A 19503-nucleotide genomic window follows, 5' to 3' on the forward strand; every position below is an offset into this window, starting at 1 on the left:
GATATGACACATTTTAAAGTCGGCCTAGAGTGGACAGTATCGTACCATTATGGATTTGGGACGGTACAATTCCAACCAACTCTAATTAACATTTAATCTACTTTATCATCTCTATCGAAAATCATGTGATGCCTACGAAAGACACATGCTGATAAGATCAATATAATTGTAAAGAAATAAAATGATATAGTAAAGAATAAAATGATATAGTACAGAATAATGAAGGTCGTAAATGTTAAGTTGTGAACATGTATTTTTAGGTATGTGGTGTCATCCTCTGATAGCAATGACATGATGTTTGCATATGATATTGTTGTGAAATCATTAAATGTGAAACTAATTTTCCATGTACCCTAAGAATCTATTAAATTCGGTTGTCACTATGTTTGTATACTAATATAAGAAATGCCATGAATACCAATATGATTGATCAATATAAGTAAATAAGGAGAGCAAGGCTTCAATATATAGTTGTCTTTATTTAATTATTTGATCATCAAAATACATTTGTGCTCGGATTGAAGGTACCAACTAAGCTAAGTTGGTAAGCTTATAGAGGGTTGATCCCACTGGTTGGAGCTAAAATATACTTGATTCAATTTGAGTTTGACTAAGCCCTAAAACTCATTTGAACAAGAAAAAAGATACTGGATTTGGATAATAAAAAAAAACTTTATTTCAACTTTCAAAACTCCATAACAAGATAGGATTTCTGAAGTAGAAGATGATGAAATTTTGAAAAAGCAACATCAAAGATTTTCTGCAAGGGTGTAAGGTGAGATTGAAATACATGGATTGAAAATTAGGTTCAACAAGTTAAAAATAATTTGCTAGACGAGCACTAACCCAATAAGAAAGAGGTGAGTTATACCTTAGATCAGGTAAGCCCAAACCTGTCCTGATGGGCACTAGTTTGGCTCTAAGTGATTTTTTGGATTTATAAATAAAATTAAATTCATCCATCTTTTCAAGAAGTCGTTTAATGTTGATTTTAATCAAAACGGATCCACTCTCCATCCTAGTTAAAAAAACAACATGGAACTAAATGTTTATTTTATGGTGTGTTTAGATTGGATTTGAGAGTTCAAAGTTAAGGTCCTAAAACTTTTTTTTTCTCTTTCAAATTGACAGTCAACCATATTTCAACTTATCTATTCATAAAGATTGAAGTCAAGCGAGTCATATAACTATTAAAAATACAGGGTATCTCTTTTTTGTTTTTTTGTTTTTTTGTTTTTGTTCATTTTTTGGACAACCTTGGTATCTAGGCCTCGTAGAGTACCCTACTAATCCTCCTGTGAGGTATAGTACCTACAATTTCTAAACTTTCTTAATGGTTATCAAAATCATTTATATTTTATCAATCAATTTATAAATTAAATAATTATGAATTTACAAATTCATAGGTTATAAAAGTGACAAATTCATTGGATAAACATTTTTGAAAATTAAAATAAAGATAATACCAAATTCGGAATTTCATTATATTAGGGAACGAAATGAATATTAGCCCATTTAAAAAAAACAAGTGAATAATTAAGAATAAATAAAAGTTGGGGTGCCAATAGAAGCTTTTTTTTTCTAGATTTCTATTTTTGGGATTTACGATTTTATATGAGTTTAATATGAATGGAATTGTAAATAATTAAATGAAATTATTTATAATTGTAAATAACTATTGAAATTGTTTGAATGAGTGTTATAATGTTAGGATTTTTCCCAAATCGTGCGCAACTTATTTCCAAATTCCAGTTTCGATACACCATTCATATTAATTATGAAAACGTGCATGAATCATTTTTCAGCAAGTTCGCTAGTACGTGTTTTTGTTTTAAAGTGACGAATTCAGTGATATTAAAGCGATGAATTCATCGGTAAATTTAAGGGTAAATTCCCAAATAATTACAAAAAAATTTGTTATTTTTGAAATGTTGATAACGTTATCACATAATGTTAAAATATTTGTATATGTTATATAACGTTACTTTCATAAAAAATCGACGTAAGATAATAAAAAAAAATTAAATATTATTATTGGTTTACATTTGATGACAATAGAACAAAAACCGATGTTATTCTTGAGATATAATGTTAGATTATAACCGACATTATAACCCTGCTTTTAAGAAGTCAATTGATTTTTTAACCAATGTTAAATGCCTTATTCTTACTAGTGATTGGTTGGACGTGAAAAGTGTTGGAGAGATTGAAGGGTCGAAGTAGAACCATCACGTTGCAGGGTGGAATAATAGGGAGGAGTGGGTTTTGTCTCACATCCATAAAGAGAATGTTAAATGCCTAGGTTATAAGGACAAATCATACGTTGTATGATATGACACATTTTAAAGTCGGCCTAAAGTGGATAGTATCGTACCATTATGGATTTGGGACGGTACAATTCCAACCAACTCTAATTAAAATTTAATCTACTTCATCATCTAACCCATGTGATGCCTACGAAAGACACATGCTGATAAGATCAATATAATTGTAAAGAAATAAAATGATATAGTAAAGAATAATGAAGGTAGTAAATGTTAAGTTGTGAACATGTATTTTTAGGTATGTGGTGTCATCCTCTGATAGCAATGACATGATGTTTGCATATGATATTGTTGTGAAATCATTAAATGTGAAACTAATTTTCCATGTACCCTAAGAATCTATTAAATTCGGTTGTCACTATGTTTGTATACTAATATAAGAAATGCCGTGAATACTAATATGATTGATCAATATAAGTAAATAAGGAGAGCAAGGCTTCAATATATAGTTGTCTTTATTTAATTATTTGATCATCAAAATACATTCGTGCTCGGATTGAAGGTACCAACTAAGCTAAGTTGGTAAGCTTATTGAGTGTTGATCCCACTGGTTGGAGCTAAAATATACTTGATTCAATTTGAGTTTGACTAAGCCCTAAAACTCATTTGAACAAGAAAAAAGATACTGATTTGGATAATAAAAAAAAACACTTTAGATGGAGATAATGAAAGTGTCAAGTTGTCTCAGATAAAGCCCTTCCATCTTGACCTAAATCAAACGGATTGGATGCCTTTATAAAATTTAGTTTCGCTCATCTAATTAATTATAGTAATTCTCATTCGTTGCCCTTGGATTTTAGATCATAGATTTGTTATGGTTTGTTGATCTTGATGGTACTGGTCAACAGGTGTATTGTTCATCAGTCCACAATTTTTTCACCAAGGACACCCCTGCTTGAAAAGTGGGGATTTGTTCCATAAAATTTCTTCCCAAGGGTATTTTAGTAATTTCACTTATATCATGTAAAACCCTATTTACAATTACTTGGGGGTATATATGTCTCTTTATTTGGTGACAAGGTGCAATCTGTAAGTGGGAGTTTCCTCTTTCTAGTTTAATTGGTGCCATCCGTGGATGTACCTCAATCCGGAGTGTTTTGTGTGTGATTGCATTTTGTTCTTATTTTCATTTTTATTGTTCTTCAATCAATTTCTCCACAGGGTTTGGGTCATGGATCCAATCATAGATGATAATCCCACTATGCATCACTTCAAAAGCTTATAAGTTATCAAAGTGAGAATCCTCTACATTCTCCAAGGGAGAATCTGTAATGAATTTGATAGGTAGCGTTTGAAGAGAATTCTCAAGATTGTTACAAACCCTTTTTTTTTTTTTTGATAAAGAAAGCATGAAAAACACACAAAGATCACAGGGAAGAGAAAATGGGAACACCAGGAAGGGTGCCACCGGCATCCGCAATGAAAATATTGCCCGACACATATTCGGAAGAGTCATGGACCAAATACCGGACAAGAGATGTCAATGCGGGGTCTGATGTGCCATATGTTTGTAGAGGAACAGTTCTCATTGCAACATTTTTGAGCCACTCTTTCTTCATGAGGCTCTCAGTAATCTCCGATTTAAACAGCCCAGGTGCTATTGAGTTCACTCTGATTTTATGCTTCCCCAACTCTAAAGCCATCACCTGTAAATATTACAATTAATTAGGTAATAATTTAGACATAATAGTAAAGAAAATAATTCTTCGAATATCATTAACTAGGTCCCAAAATGAAATAGTGTTTATATAGAACTACAAGGAGACAATGGCAAGTGCAAACCCACATGTATCAAAAGTGTTTATTTGTAATTTAAAATATTGATTAAAGGTTCTTTTGTATATTACATAGTAAAAAAAGATATTTTTGTAATTTTAAAAATTAAGCAACATGATTCTACCGTCGAGGGTTGCAATTATATGGGATTTTGACTAAAATAATACTGATTATATTAAATTTAAATATAAAAGTGGGGGCATTTATGGTCATTCAAATTTTAGTATTGAAACACTTTTACTCCATCTTCTCTCATTATAATGTTAAAGAAATGATGGAAAGAATTCCAATGGATTTATATATATGGTATCTTCGAGACATGTAATATTGTACATACTTATAAATCCCAACTTTTTAGATTTTGTGTTTATAGCGTCAGGATCATGTGTTTTTCTCAATATGAGTGACTAGAATTTGACCCTTCTCTCTCTTTATAGAGAGTTTCTATTACAACATTACCTTTTACTAAGAGCACCCCATTTGTATGATATCAACAAAGAATTAGTTCAGAAGTGGTCTTAGTAAAAGTTGGTGTGGCAATAGAATATCTCTTTATGTCTTATAATCTTAATCGAATCTAATTTTCATTTATCATTATGAAATGAAGTTAATTTATAACCTTGGACAAGGTGTCCATCCCAGCCTTTGAGGCAGTATAGGCAACACCGCCATGGAACTGCCCACGATTAATACCACCGACAGAAGATATGTTGATGACTGATCCTTTGAGACCTCCATTGCGCATGCGTTTGCACACATACTTGGAGACTAGCCAAGTTCCAGTTAAGTTAATTCTGAAAGTTCTGTTCCACTCCTCTTCTGATAATTCCAGAGAAGAACACACAACACCTGATACACATTAATTAAACACCACGTTAATTGAAGATATTAATGTTGGAATCGTGTGTACATTCTAATTTTATATATATATATATATATATATATACTAGAGTTCGCCTTGCCTACGGCATGGACATCCTCTCTCGGGTTAAGCAGGTAAAAGCGTAAAAAACCAGAGATTCCATTGGCACCCCTAACTTTGGCTTATTCTCAATCATTACCTGTTTTCTTTATTTTTAATTAGAGTGTAACAAGTAAAAATTGGGGTGCCTATAGCAGCTCTCTTACATTTTATTTTTTATTGATCGAGTTGATTATAAAAACTGTCAAATTGACTCAACTCAATTTGATTTTAAGGCAACTAGACCCAAAAACTCGAAAATTGAATAAGTCATAAGCTCAATCTTGTCGTTGGGCCATGTCTTTATTAATTAAAAATACTTTTCTTAATGATAACTTGACTTTCCCTTCAAAAACACCCTACAAACTCTCCTCACGTGCACGTGCTGTTGTGTATGCCCACGGGCGGATTTAAAGTGGGGCACTTGTCCCCATAAGATTTTCATACTTTCTGTAGAGTAATGAGCTATTGCGATAGATGATAGTTGCAAATAAAGAAATCTGTCGCTTGCCCTCACAATTTGTTTTATACTCTTAATTGCCCCCACAAAAAAGTTTCCATTATCATGTTGCCCCCACAAAAATAATTACAATCTCTGTTACCCTCACAAAAAAATTTCCACTCTTTAATTGCTCCCACATGAGTAAAATCCTGGTTCCGTCGTGTGTATCCCTTTGGAAAAAAATCTATAGTTCCGTACATAGGCAAGTGGGGTGGAGGTAGTTTTTCAGAGGAGGAGAGTTAGTTAAAAAATTCCGACTTCTTTATTAGTGAGTAAACTTGCAAGTTATAAACTTGACTCAACTTCCATGGACATCCGAGTCAAATCTAGTTTTTTGAGTTCTAAACTATTGTCTCAAGTGAAGCGAGTTATGTGTTGACAACTACAACCTCATTGAGAAGTTCTATAAATTCACCAATTATATATATAAAATAGATATTATTATTATTATTTTTTTTGTCAAATTTTTTAACGAACTTCAAATGAAAGGTGCTTTACGAAATTCTCAATTAGCTTACAAATAATACTAAAACAACCTTTTATTCATATTTACAAAATGATTATATACCTGATTTTGTAATTATTTATTTTTACAAAATGGTTATATTCTCATTTCTATTTACTTATTTACTTTTATTGTGAACCTACGATCAACTCAAGGACGTAAAGGTAAATTCATCAAAAAAATTTGCAATAGTACCTCAGATAAATAGCATTTTAAAAAGAAAATATTTAAGAATAGAATAAAGAGTCATGGTACTAACGCCCACCATATACGATTTCCATAGCCACTTAAGTCAAAAAAATAAAAATAAAAATAGAAAGTTACATTTTTACCCTTTTCGATACACCTACCATCTTCTCCATCTATTGATTGAAAAATCCAAAACATCTTCTCTATCCATTCTCTCATTCTTCTCCACCATCTACCTCTCTCTCTCAGTCTTCTTGTTCTTCTTCAAATTCATTTCCTTTTGAGTTTGTGAGAGGTTGAATCAATGAAAATTAGGTTTTAGGGTTCTTTTCTTTCAAATTTTTTTTTTTGTTCTTTTACTTTTTTACATTTAATCCTTAAAGAATATGGAAAAATTACCATTAAAATTTTCAAAAATGATGATTTCGAATTGAAGAACTCGAAGTTTATTTTACAGTTTTGTCCAGTAGATTCAGATCGAATTTGTTTTAGCAAGTTCGATAAGCACCTACCGATCATAACTTCTTATTGAACATTACAAAAAAATTTGGTGGAAGCTTACTGAAGAAGTTATAAATTATTTGATAAATATTATTTAATAGGTTCAAACCAAACTTGTTTAAGAAGATTCGATAAGTATTTTACCAGACATAACTTTCTATCGAACATTACAAAATAGATTCGGTTGATAGTGATTGAAGACATTAGGATTACACGAGAAAATTTTGGTTCGGTAAGCTCCCACTGAAACGGTTTGGTAATGTTCGGTAGGTACCTACCAAAGTTACCAAAACAAGTTTGGTTTGAGCCCATATCAAAAAGAACTATAAATTTTTTTTTCAAGTTCTTTAATTCAAAATCTTCATTTTTGAAGATTTTAAAGATGGGTTTTCAATCTTCTTTGATGATTAAATGCAAAAAAGTAAAAGAAAAAAAAAGATTTTTGAAAGAAAAAATTCTAAAACCTAACCTCCATTAATTCAAACTCTACAAAACTCAAAATGAGATAAATATGGAGTGAGAGAGAGATGAAGAAGTAGATTTTTTGTTCGATGGATTGTGGAGAAGATAGTGGGCGTGGAGAGTAATTCGATGAGGGTATTATCGTAATTTTCTATCTTTTTTTTATTTTTGTATTTAAAAAAAACTAAAGTGGGTGCGAAGAGCATATATGGTGGGTGCTAGGGGTGTCAATGGGTTAGTTCCGAATTCCTAAAGAACTTAGAATCATAACCATTATACTTATTGTGGTTGTGGTTGTGGGTCTTGTTGGTCTCGAGTTCGGTTCCAAAATAAATGGAAGCAGAATCGAAATTGTTAGAAAACATAGGTACCCATCGGTTCTGATTTTCCGGAATTGAATGAGAAAACAAGTATTTCAAATCATTATAATTTTTTTATCATTTTAAAAAATTAACATATTATTTAGAAACTTATTTATTTTGTTATAATTTGTTATACTAAAGATACAAATTAATGATTTTTTTTTACAAAAATAAAAATCCATCTTACTTATAAAAAATAAAAAAAAAAAAAAAATAGAAGATATAACTTGTTTTAAACTCCAATCGATAATTTAAAAAAAAAAATTGAAGAATTTTACATAACATGCATTAATTTTGAAATAAAAGAATACCTTAAAAATTATCCATAGTATAAAAAGAAATGACAAAATAAATCCATTCTGGATATCCGTGGGTATCCATAGGGACAAAACCTGAGAGTTTCCATTCCTGTTGGTTTGGTTCTATTTTAGACATGACTCTAAACGATTCAAATAAAAAGGGAACCAAAACGGAGGTTATGGTTCTGATTCCAGTCTGGTTTCGGTTGAATGAGTACCCATCGACACCCGTAGCCCAGTAGCACAACTCTAGAATAAATGACAATTTTAATAAATATAAAATAAGAGCTGATTCATTCATTTTTGTAAAATAAACAATTACTTTATTAATTTCATGTCCTGAATTTTGTGAAAATCGATGTTTCATTCGAAAAAGTATCAATATTTTTCATAAATTACCTTCATTTATTGTCCACTGTGTCAGGTGGACTTGTAAACCAGTATAGAAAAAAGGTATTTTAGAAAAAACCTTATTAAATTGGTAATATTAGGTTTACCCCCTCTCAAATTGTAAGATTTGGTTTACTACTTTGACCGTAGGTCAAGGTTGCTTTGCTTTTACTTAATATGATTTAACAGTGAAATTTATATAGTAATTTAAGTATTTGAAGATAATTTTGGAAAAAAAAGGAAGAAGAAGAAGAAGCAATATTTCACCGTTAAAGCATCAAGAAAATGCGCTGACTTAAGGTTGGGGATGTAAACCTAATATCGTATTTTGTAAGGGGGAAACCTAATATCATCAATTTAAGAGACGTGTATTTCTAAAATATATCCAAATAAAACTTTATTACTGAAAAAAGAAAAAAAATTTAAATTCAGAATAGAAAAGAACATTTAATATAGTAGTTTACAATTTTGCCTGATTTCTAATCTAACTTGACGAGTTTCCAAACATTAGAAAATTCAGATTTTTTTTAGTCAAAAAATAAATCGTCCAATATCACATTAGGGAAAATAAAAATAAAAAAATTTAAACAACTTCAAATCTTAAGCTTTCTATCACCAAATAATCTAACATCGAACTACTCTTATACGAACAGTAACAAATCGCCCATTCCATTCCACACAAATCAAACGACTCTACAAACCCAACCGAAATCTACAGAACCCTAAATCCAGATAATAATAAAAAAATAATAATAAAATAAAATTACCTCTGACTCCAGCATTGTTGATTAAAACATCGATCCCACCAAATGCGTCCCATGCCTTCTGCACAGCCGCATCAATCACACTCCCTGGAGCGCTTACATCTAATTCCACAGCAACAGCTCTGCTGTCACTAATAACAGGCTTCGAACTTGAATTTGAGCTTGAACTTGAATTGATCTCCTCACAGAGAGACTTCAACAGATCCATCCTTCGAGCAGCAGCGATGATCTTACAACCAGCCATGGCGAGATCTAAACAGAATTCACGGCCAAGACCTGAAGAAGCACCAGTTACCATTATTATCTTCCCATCTAATCGTCTCCATGGTTCCAGATATACGTTCTTCTTAGATTCCTCTGCCATGGATTCTGCTCTTTTATAATATTTGAAGCTCTGTGAAACTTTTTCTATTTTTTTAGGGTTTTGTTCGTGATAAGATTTTGGAACGTTTATTTGAATAAATGGCGCCAGCTACGGTCTACGAAGACGAGGGACGAAGGTGTGTCATATATAGTTGTGAATTATGAGGGGTTACTGGTTATAGCCGGTTTTCTCTCCACGTGTCGCACCCAACTCAATTAAGAACTACAGAACAATAATGGTCTTTGTATCTGAGCAATGACAATCTGACCACCCACGTGGCAAACTCAATCGACTTACCTTACTTGACAAGTTCGAAAATCGTAGATCTGCCCTCGGTGGGAAAAACAGTTCTCCCAAGATATATTGTTTCTAGCTCATACTTGGAAAAATTATTATCATTACATTATTCCCATAATCTATCATATATATATTTTAATCTTTCGAGAAATCTAATAAACATTTAGGGTCTGTTCTTTATAGAAGTCAGCTCTAACTCCAGAAGATGGCTTCTGGAAGAAGTAGAAGTCAGGAACCAAAAAAGTTATATTCAACAGAAGCTTGTTAATTACAAAAGTACAGAAATCAGAAAAACTTGTTCATTTTACAATTTTTTATTGCTGGATTCTAGTAAAATGATCAGAATACCCTTCATGTTGATAATGCACCTAGAATGCACAAAAAATGACTAGAACATAATAAATATATAATTACACTAATATATATATTTATATTAAAAATTTATTAAAATAATTATTTTCAATTTAAATAAATATATAAATTTTATGATTTTATCGAAATTTCGACAACATTTTCTTTTAAAAATGGACATATGAAATTTTTCTGACAAAGAAAATACCTGCATAATATACAATCTGATATCTACATAACATCCTATAAACAAATCCAACATCCACATAACATCCCATACACAATCTAATATCCACATAACATCCCCATACACATTAACATTCAAACAAATACATATTATACAGATATCAAAAGTGTTATAATGTCATACAAACAGAGAAAAATAATTTTCATTAATAACAAATCCAAAATAGATCAAGTTCTATCATAAACAGGCATTGTCATACCATCATAGGCATTATCTTGATCTTTAATTTAGGAATTAAATACCGGGAGATAACGAACCCACGTATTTTCCAAGATAGCTATATTTGAGAACAATTGATAAGCTAGAGATAGTATTATATCAACTAAAATTTTACATAAGGATATCAAAAATGAGAATATTCAGATGAATGAATTGGGAAAAGTACTAAGAAAAACAAATAAAAAATGAATATATTTAAGAAAATTTAGGAATGCCTCCAATAGGAGATAAAATAAGATAATCAACTGAGATGGTTTGGCATATACAAAGATGACTAATAATAACACTAGTGAGATGCAACATTTCAGTGCAAGATCAAACTATTATAATTGTAAATTGTGCATCACCAATGGATGTGGTACAATTTAAACATATTTACACTAACCTATTTCTTGCTATGTAGGGGTAAAATAAAATATCCGAACCGTGAATGAAGTTGATTATTCGTTTGCTCCAGCTTTTCCGCTGTACAAGGCTAAGCAAAATTATTTAATGTCAAAGAGATAAGAGTAGAACCTATTGCTTTTATTCCGATTCAAAATAGGTGAGGTTAATTTACAAACCATTTTTCATATAAAACACTAAAGTATTTGGCTCACCAAGATCTAAAATTTGTCTAGCAAAATAGTCTCTATTTCCCAACAGTGGAGATGAAAAAAGTGCATTTACCCAATACTTATTCTATAAAAGATCCAACAGGTGGCTATCGAGTGAAAAATGGAAATATGTGATATCCAATGCATAATACTATAACAAAACAAGGATATTACTACAATGGCCAAAAGAACCAATGGCTTATATTCATGGTTTCCAATCTCGTTCGAGACCGAGATGACTCGAGCGAATGAGATGGATAGATGTGGGATCTCAAGTCTCAACAGTGTGGAATCTCGCGAGATAAATGAGATGACTTGCAAGAGATTTTCAAAATCTCATCCAAGCAAATAGAACTCAGACGAGTCAACCCGGAATTTCTATATTTTAATTAAAACAATCATTTTTTTAGAATTTAAATACATATTATCTAAATAAATATGATCTTATGTCTAAACATTTTCTAATCAACAAATTTTATAAAAAAATTATAATTATTTTCATATAAACATATGTATATGAATAAATAATTGTAAACCGAGTTTATTGGTTTATCTCGTTCGAGACAACTAAGTCTCATCCACAAACAAGATGAGACGTCAAACCGAATTTTAAAACCATGGTTATATTTCAGGATAACTAATCCATGAAGAAGAATGACATGTTTGCAATGTACACCAAAGTCTTCAATCTTATTGAGAGGGATAGTCTGATACTCCGAAACAGGCTCATCAGGAGGCTTATACCCCTCAGGGTAAGTCCAAAATGCTCCAATTTCTACTTTTTCCAGCAGATACTGTTCTTGTTGGATCAATAACAACTGCCATTAATGACTTGTTAATGTCATATGCTAGTGACACCCTTCATGTAACTCAAAAGATTTATTGTAATTCATCTACAAATTCCCCTCATATAAAATTGGGTTAGAACCCCACAATCAAAACCAACTACAATGATTCCATAACTTTCCTATAAAGGTTGTGTCTAGTTCTTCCCAAATCTCTACAGCAATTTTCTTACAAGGTTTTTTATTTTTAAGTTTGATTTTCTTTATCCTTGTACTAATCATAGACTTGAGGACGTAGAAACAACAAAACAGAGAACAGAACTCTACTTAAATACCAAAAAAAAAAAAAACCAGAAGAGAAGAAATCCATAATTGAAAATTCATGAAAGAGAAGTAAAATGGAGAAGGTTTCTACAAATTAACATCAAATAAAAGAATAATAACAAAATCAAAATCAAAACCAAAACACAAGAAGGAACGAGAGAGAGATTGAAATGTCGAGCTGTGCGTGTGGCATACCTGTAGTTTTTGTGAAAATACCGACTTCTGAAGCACAAACGAATAGCTTATCTGGTTCTAGGGTTTGTGGAGTGAGCTTCAATGGTGGATGATGACGAAAGCTCTTCCGATTTCGTTAAGTGCACAGAGCTTCGTATATCTCGGTTATAAAACCTAGAAGGCTTGGGGAAGAAGAAGAGATCATAGAGAGGTTGGGATTGCAACGAGAGAGACGCAGAAGGGGTTTACATTCGTTGAAAGTCGATGACGAAAGAGGGTTTAAGTTTTACTTTCGTTGAAAATTGAAATAAAGATGGAAGGTATATTGGTCATTATACCTAAGCCGTTTTCGATAACGGGCTTGCGCAGAAGCAAAATTACAAAGCCCACTTTACACGACTCTAAATAAAAGCTACCTTTCGGTTTTTGTTGATTTTTGTAGGAGCCGAAAAAACTCAAACGAACGATGTTCAACTAGCTTTTTTGGCTCAAAAGCTAAAGAAGCAAAAAGAGCTTGCTTCTGAAGCTCAAACAAACAACCCTTTAATAACTTGTTTGGTTTTAATTCGTTAAAATTTTATTGGATTTCTCGACATGAGACACAATGTGAAAAAGGCTCAAATTTGATGACCTTGGGTCATCAAATTTCATAAAATTCGACGGACTAAGAGGTTGAATTGGTGTCGAATTTTTCATTGCCAAATTTTTTTTTTTGACGGGTCAAAACTATCAAATTAATGAAGGATGTGAGAAATTTGACAGCTTTAAATCATCAAATCTGGGATCATCAAGAATTTCGACGATCCTAAACCGTCAAAATTAAGTTTCTAAAATTCATGGGCCTTGGCCCGTCAATTTTTTCAGTTTTCACATAGTGAGATTGTACGATTCGACTTTGTGTCACTGCGGCAAAATATCATTATCTTGGAGAAATACAGACATTGAGATGCCATAAACTCAACATCCATCAAAAGTAGTTAACAATCATTTGTAAAATAATTTGATTGCTTTGGATGGAAGAATTGAGTCAATGCTTTTACTAAGAGATATGTATGAAAGAAAGATCATCCATGACATAATATGTTGAGTTAGAAACTGTCTTCAAAGAAGGTAGAGAAAGCGAAAGGTTTTTGAAGAAACTAGAAAAAATAGTAAGAGGAGATTAGGAGTAGGGTTGTCAATGGATCGAGTCTAGATTTGATCGAGATCGATTTAGTATTGGTCCAATAAGGATTGGATCGAACCCTTATCAAATTAGGTTTTTTTATTTATTTATAAGAAATCAATACTAAGATCCAGATCTTATCCGTTAACAATCGGATTTGACCAAACCCAATTATATATATAAAATCTACGTATACTTTATATATCTCAACAAATATATAATATAATTTGTATACTTTCTAATAAAGGAAAGGGAATCAATTTGACTCTATTGTTTGAAAGCAATCCACCTTATGATTCATCTTGCAATAATCTTAGGCAAGGAAAGTAATGAAAAATGGCATTAGATCAGTTCAAGACCAACCTTCTTAGTCAATGAGTCTATTACAAGAAACTCGTAAATGATTCCTTGCTTGGTGAAATATTGGCAGAGTGACACACTCGTGTATCAATATACGTTTTCAAACAACTAGATACCCTCATCCCTATGCTACTAAATGATGAGATCACTACTGTCAAAAACAGTATCAATAATTTCATTACTTGGCCCAAAAATCTATCAATAGCATACTTAGAGGTAAATATGAATTAATATGTGATTTAGTAGTTAAATATATTTATGCACATCAATCTCTAATATATATATTTAAATGTTAATATATTAGGAAAATAGTGATTCTGATAATGATGACGATGACGATATTGTGAAATTTCACACATTTATATTAAGGAGATATACGAATGAAAATTTTGAAATAAATTTCAATAAAAAAAATTTTCAAATTTTTGATGAAGCTTTCCAGTTTCTTCACTCAGTTAAGGATATTTTGATTATACATCAAATGGAAGAATTGACGATTAGTATCGCACATTATATATAAGGTAAGATGTATGTACTTATTATTCAATTAACTTTAATTTTTAATAGTTTTAAATATTATTTTATTTTATTTTTCCTTATTTTATTAAGTTACTTGTATGAACATAATATTGTATTAAATCATAAACTGCTAACGCATCAGCGACGTTATTCCCTTATCTGAAGACATGCCTTATGTCCCATTCGACCTCATTGAGTAAAAGCAGACACTTAGCTACAATGTGCTCATGAAACCAAGGGAATCTCTCACTTTTGAGAGCTCCAATAAGAAATGATGAATCTGATTCTATTAACAGCTTCTTGTCATTAAGATTAATAGGCTGCACCTTATGCAACATAGCGAGAAATTCAATAAGAGAATTCATTCCTTGACCTCAGAAAACACATCATGCTTTTATCAAACATCCCTCATGATTATGAATCACACAACCTGTTCCAACTGCGCCCGAATTTCCCAAGTTTGAACTATCAACATTTAGCGTAACCCAACCGCCGGGCGACCTGCTCCACTTAACAAAGAGGATCTTAGATAAACCAATGGAAACTTGAGGTATTTTTTAATTCAAATAGCCAAGCATCAATCTTTCTTTTAACTCCAGCCACTAATCTAAATACACACATCAAATATTGCATAATTTCTACTAAGCCAAATCTCCCCCGTCATGATCCAAGGAGTTATAGCTTCCCTAAAGTTTGAGGCATTTTTGGTCCATAAGAGCAAAAAAGAGAATGCCGCTCTTCAAGGAGGAAGAAGACCATGATCCCCACAGAATAATCCCCATACCGTGGTACTAAAGGTGCATTCGAAAAATAAATGATTCAACGTCTCTTCCGTCAATTTGCAGAGGGGGCATTGAGAGGCTAAAATGCACCCTCTATGCTTTTGAAGACCATCAACAACAACTACTTTGTGAAATAATTTTTAGTTAAAAACTTTCATTTTTTATGGAATTTTCAAGTTGTAAAGCACCCTCCAAGATCCAGCTTTTTGACCTTGGAGTTTTATACAATCCCAAGTCGTTGAAGAAGAAAAGAGACCAGATTGGCTTATTTATATTTACCATTAATATTTATAATATATATATATATATATATTTATTTATTTTTTTATTTTTTTATTTTTATCATTAAATTTTGAGGATACTACATATTTAAACTTAAACTTGTTTGTGTATGTGTGTGTACATGGATAACTTGACTATGTTAATTAGTTTGAGATTTTAAGTAAGGATCTCTTATAATAATGTTTTGGTTGCACGGATGATTTCAGGATATCATATTAGGAAGCAAATCCAAACAACAAGAGTGTTTTAGTAGTGCATTTTTTTTGTCTTTGATTTCATATTCTTCCTCTTAGTTGGTCAATATTTTTTACTATATGTTGATTTATTTGATCTTCTTATTCAATATTTATAAATGCAAAATTGATTATAAAAGAACAAGGTGGTGAGAATAGAAAACCTATGATAGATGAGTATAATTCGCACAAAATTGATTGAGTGTGGTGGCATGGTGGTAGTGGTGGTAGTGGTGACATGATGGTGGTCGTGGCATGGTGGTGGTGGTGGTGATTGGTCGTGGTGGCATAGTGGTTATGGTATAATTTGCACAAGATTTCTTGGGATGGACTCCAAGGAGTTATAATATTGGTATTAGACATGTGTAAAGTCTTATGAGGTAACCCTCAATTATTTCTCTAATTACATGTAAAACTCAAGTTAGGGTTTGAGTAACTCTTTTTACTTGTCATTTTGATATAGTGATTTTTTGTCGATTTGCCCCGTATTTTTTGTCCTTACTGGAGATTTTTCCACGTTAACAATTTGGTGTCTCTTGTGTGTGTACTTGTTATTTTATCTATGTTGGTTTTTCTTTATTTTTTATGAGTTTTAATCAAACATATATGTATGGTTTGTGAACATATAAAGAACATATGACTTAGCTAAGAACCTTAGTATATAATAAATGCCTCTCATAGTCTTAGAAACTAATATTTTGAAACTACCGTATAAATTTGAGTTTATATGTTTTTGTTTCAATTTGTAGTGGTTGTGGTATTGGTGATTTTGGTGATGGTGGTATGGTAGCATGGTGCAGGTTTTTATTTATGCATTTTTTCTATTCTTGTTTCTATTTTTATTTGTGGTGTTAGTGGTGGTGGTGGTGCAAGTGGTGATTGTAATAGCATGGTTTTTGTTTTTTGCATTTTTATTTCTGCAGGTTTTTATGTTTCTGTTTATGTCATATATGTATTGGGCCTGCCTAGAGAAAAAACAAACAAAAATTAAAAAAAAAAAATACTAGATAAGATTTCGGTTTTATTGAAATCGACATTATATATGTTATATAACGTTAGTTTCATAAAAAATCGACGTAAGATAATAAAAAAAATTAAATATTATTATTGGTTTACATTTGATGACAGTACAACAAAAACCGACGTTATTCTTGAGATATAATGTTAGATTATAACCGACATTATAACCCTGCTTTTAAGACATCAATTGATTTTTTAACCAATGTTAAATGCCTTATTCTTACTAGTGATTGGTTGGACGTGAAAAGGGTTGGAGAGATTGAAGGGTTGAAGTAGAACCATCACGTTGCAGGGTGGAATAATAGGGAGGAGTGGGTTTTGTCTCACATCCATAAAGAGAATGTTAAATGCCTAGGTTATAAGGACAAATCATACGTTGTATGATATGACACATTTTAAAGTCGGCCTAGAGTGGACAGTATCGTACCATTATGGATTTGGGACGGTACAATTCCAACCAACTCTAATTAACATTTAATCTACTTTATCATCTCTATCGAAAACCATGTGATGCCTACGAAAGACACATGCTGATAAGATCAATATAATTGTAAAGAAATAAAATGATATAGTAAAGAATAAAATGATATAGTAAAGAATAATGAAGGTCGTAAATGTTAAGTTGTGAACATGTATTTTTAGGTATGTGGTGTCATCCTCTGATAGCAATGACATGATGTTTGCATATGATATTGTTGTGAAATCATTAAATGTGAAACTAATTTTCCATGTACCCTAAGAATCTATTAAATTCGGTTGTCACTATGTTTGTATACTAATATAAGAAATGCCGTGAATACTAATATGATTGATCAATATAAGTAAATAAGGAGAGCAAGGCTTCAATATATAGTTGTCTTTATTTAATTATTTGATCATCAAAATACATTTGTGCTCGGATTGAAGGTACCAACTAAGCTAAGTTGGTAAGCTTATAGAGGGTTGATCCCACTGGTTGGAGCTAAAATATACTTGATTCAATTTGAGTTTGACTAAGCCCTAAAACTCATTTGAACAAGAAAAAAGATACTGGATTTGGATAATAAAAAAAAACTTTATTTCAACTTTCAAAACTCCATAACAAGATAGGATTTCTGAAGTAGAAGATGATGAAATTTTGAAAAAGCAACATCAAAGATTTTCTGCAAGGGTGTAAGGTGAGATTGAAATACATGGATTGAAAATTAGGTTCAACAAGTTAAAAATAATTTGCTAGATGAGCACTAACCCAATAAGAAAGAGGTGAGTTATACCTTAGATCAGGTAAGCCCAAACCTGTCCTGATGGGCACTAGTTTGGCTCTAAGTGATTTTTTGGATTTATAAATAAAATTAAATTCATCCATCTTTTCAAGAAGTCGTTTAATGTTGATTTTAATCAAAACGGATCCACTCTCCATCCTAGTTAAAAAAACAACATGGAACTAAATGTTTATTTTATGGTGTGTTTAGATTGGATTTGAGAGTTCAAAGTTAAGGTCCTAAAACTTTTTTTTCTCTTTCAAATTGACAGTCAACCATATTTCAACTTATCTATTCATAAAGATTGAAGTCAAGCGAGTCATATAACTATTAAAAATACAGGGTATCTCTTTTTTGTTTTTTTGTTTTTTCGTTTTTGTTCATTTTTTGGACAACCTTGGTATCTAGGCCTCGTAGAGTACCCTACTAATCCTCGTGTGAGGTATAGTCCCTACAATTTCTAAACTTTCTTAATGGTTATCAAAATCATTAATATTTTATCAATCAATTTATAAATTAAATAATTATGAATTTACAAATTCATAGGTTATAAAAGTGACAAATTCATTGGATAAACATTTTTGAAAATTAAAATAAAGATAATACCAAATTCGGAATTTCATTATATTAGGGAACGAAATGAATATTAGCCCATTAAAAAAAAACAAGTGAATAATTAAGAATAAATAAAAGTTGGGGTGCCAATAGAAGCTTTTTTTTTCTAGATTTCTATTTTTTGGATTTACGATTTTATATGAGTTTAATATGAATGGAATTGTAAATAATTAAATGAAATTATTTATAATTGTAAATAACTATTGAAATTGTTTGAATGAGTGTTATAATGTTAGGATTTTTCCCAAATCGTGCGCAACTTATTTCCAAATTCCAGTTTCGATACACCATTCATATTAATTATGAAAACATGCATGAATCATTTTTCAGCAAGTTCGCTAGTACGTGTTTTTATTTTAAAGTGACGAATTCAGTGATATTAAAGTGATGAATTCATCGGTAAATTTAAGGGTAAATTCCCAAATAATTACAAAAAAATTTGTTATTTTTGAAATGTTGATAACGTTATCACATAATGTTAAAATATTTGTATATGTTATATAACGTTACTTTCATAAAAAATCGACGTAAGATAATAAAAAAAAATTAAATATTATTATTGGTTTACATTTGATGACAATAGAACAAAAACCGATGTTATTCTTGAGATATAATGTTAGATTATAACCGACATTATAACCCTGCTTTTAAGACGTCAATTGATTTTTTAACCAATGTTAAATGCCTTATTCTTACTAGTGATTGGTTGGACGTGAAAAGGGTTGGAGAGATTGAAGGGTCGAAGTAGAACCATCACGTTGCAGTGTGGAATAATAGGGAGGAGTGGGTTTTGTCTCACATCCATAAAGAGAATGTTAAATGCCTAGGTTATAAGGACAAATCATACGTTGTATGATATGACACATTTTAAAGTCGGCCTAAAGTGGACAGTAT

At 31.2% G+C, this 19503-nt stretch overlaps 1 protein-coding gene across 1 annotated transcript; it reads right to left on the reverse strand.

The window, feature by feature from the left end:
- Positions 1-3559: 3559 nt before the first annotated feature.
- On the reverse strand, positions 3560-9521 carry LOC147386746 (uncharacterized). Its single transcript, XM_086424087.1, has 3 exons — positions 9039-9521; positions 4720-4949; positions 3560-3970 (listed from the first exon to the last, which is right to left on the reverse strand). The coding sequence occupies exons 1-3, from the start codon at positions 9397-9399 to the stop codon at positions 3692-3694; spliced, it is 870 nt and encodes a 289-aa protein (XP_086280213.1). The 5' UTR covers positions 9400-9521; the 3' UTR covers positions 3560-3691.
- Between the last annotated feature and the right edge of the window lie 9982 nt (positions 9522-19503).

This window comes from Akebia trifoliata, chromosome 14 (genome assembly GCF_017979445.1).
Source record: "Akebia trifoliata isolate Shusen 1 chromosome 14, ASM1797944v1, whole genome shotgun sequence".
Taxonomy (NCBI): Eukaryota; Viridiplantae; Streptophyta; class Magnoliopsida; order Ranunculales; family Lardizabalaceae; genus Akebia; species Akebia trifoliata.

Bases quoted from the DNA above. Each gene is read 5' to 3' on its own strand.
- LOC147386746 (XM_086424087.1), bottom strand. From the start codon at position 9,399: ATGGCAGAGGAATCTAAGAAGAACGTATATCTGGAACCATGGAGACGA. The intron at 4,950-9,038 runs GTAATTTTATTT...AATGTGTATCAG, and splicing joins CAACAATGCTGGAGTCAGAG to GTGTTGTGTGTTCTTCTCTG. The intron at 3,971-4,719 runs GTTATAAATTAA...TAATATTTACAG, and splicing joins GGATGGACACCTTGTCCAAG to GTGATGGCTTTAGAGTTGGG.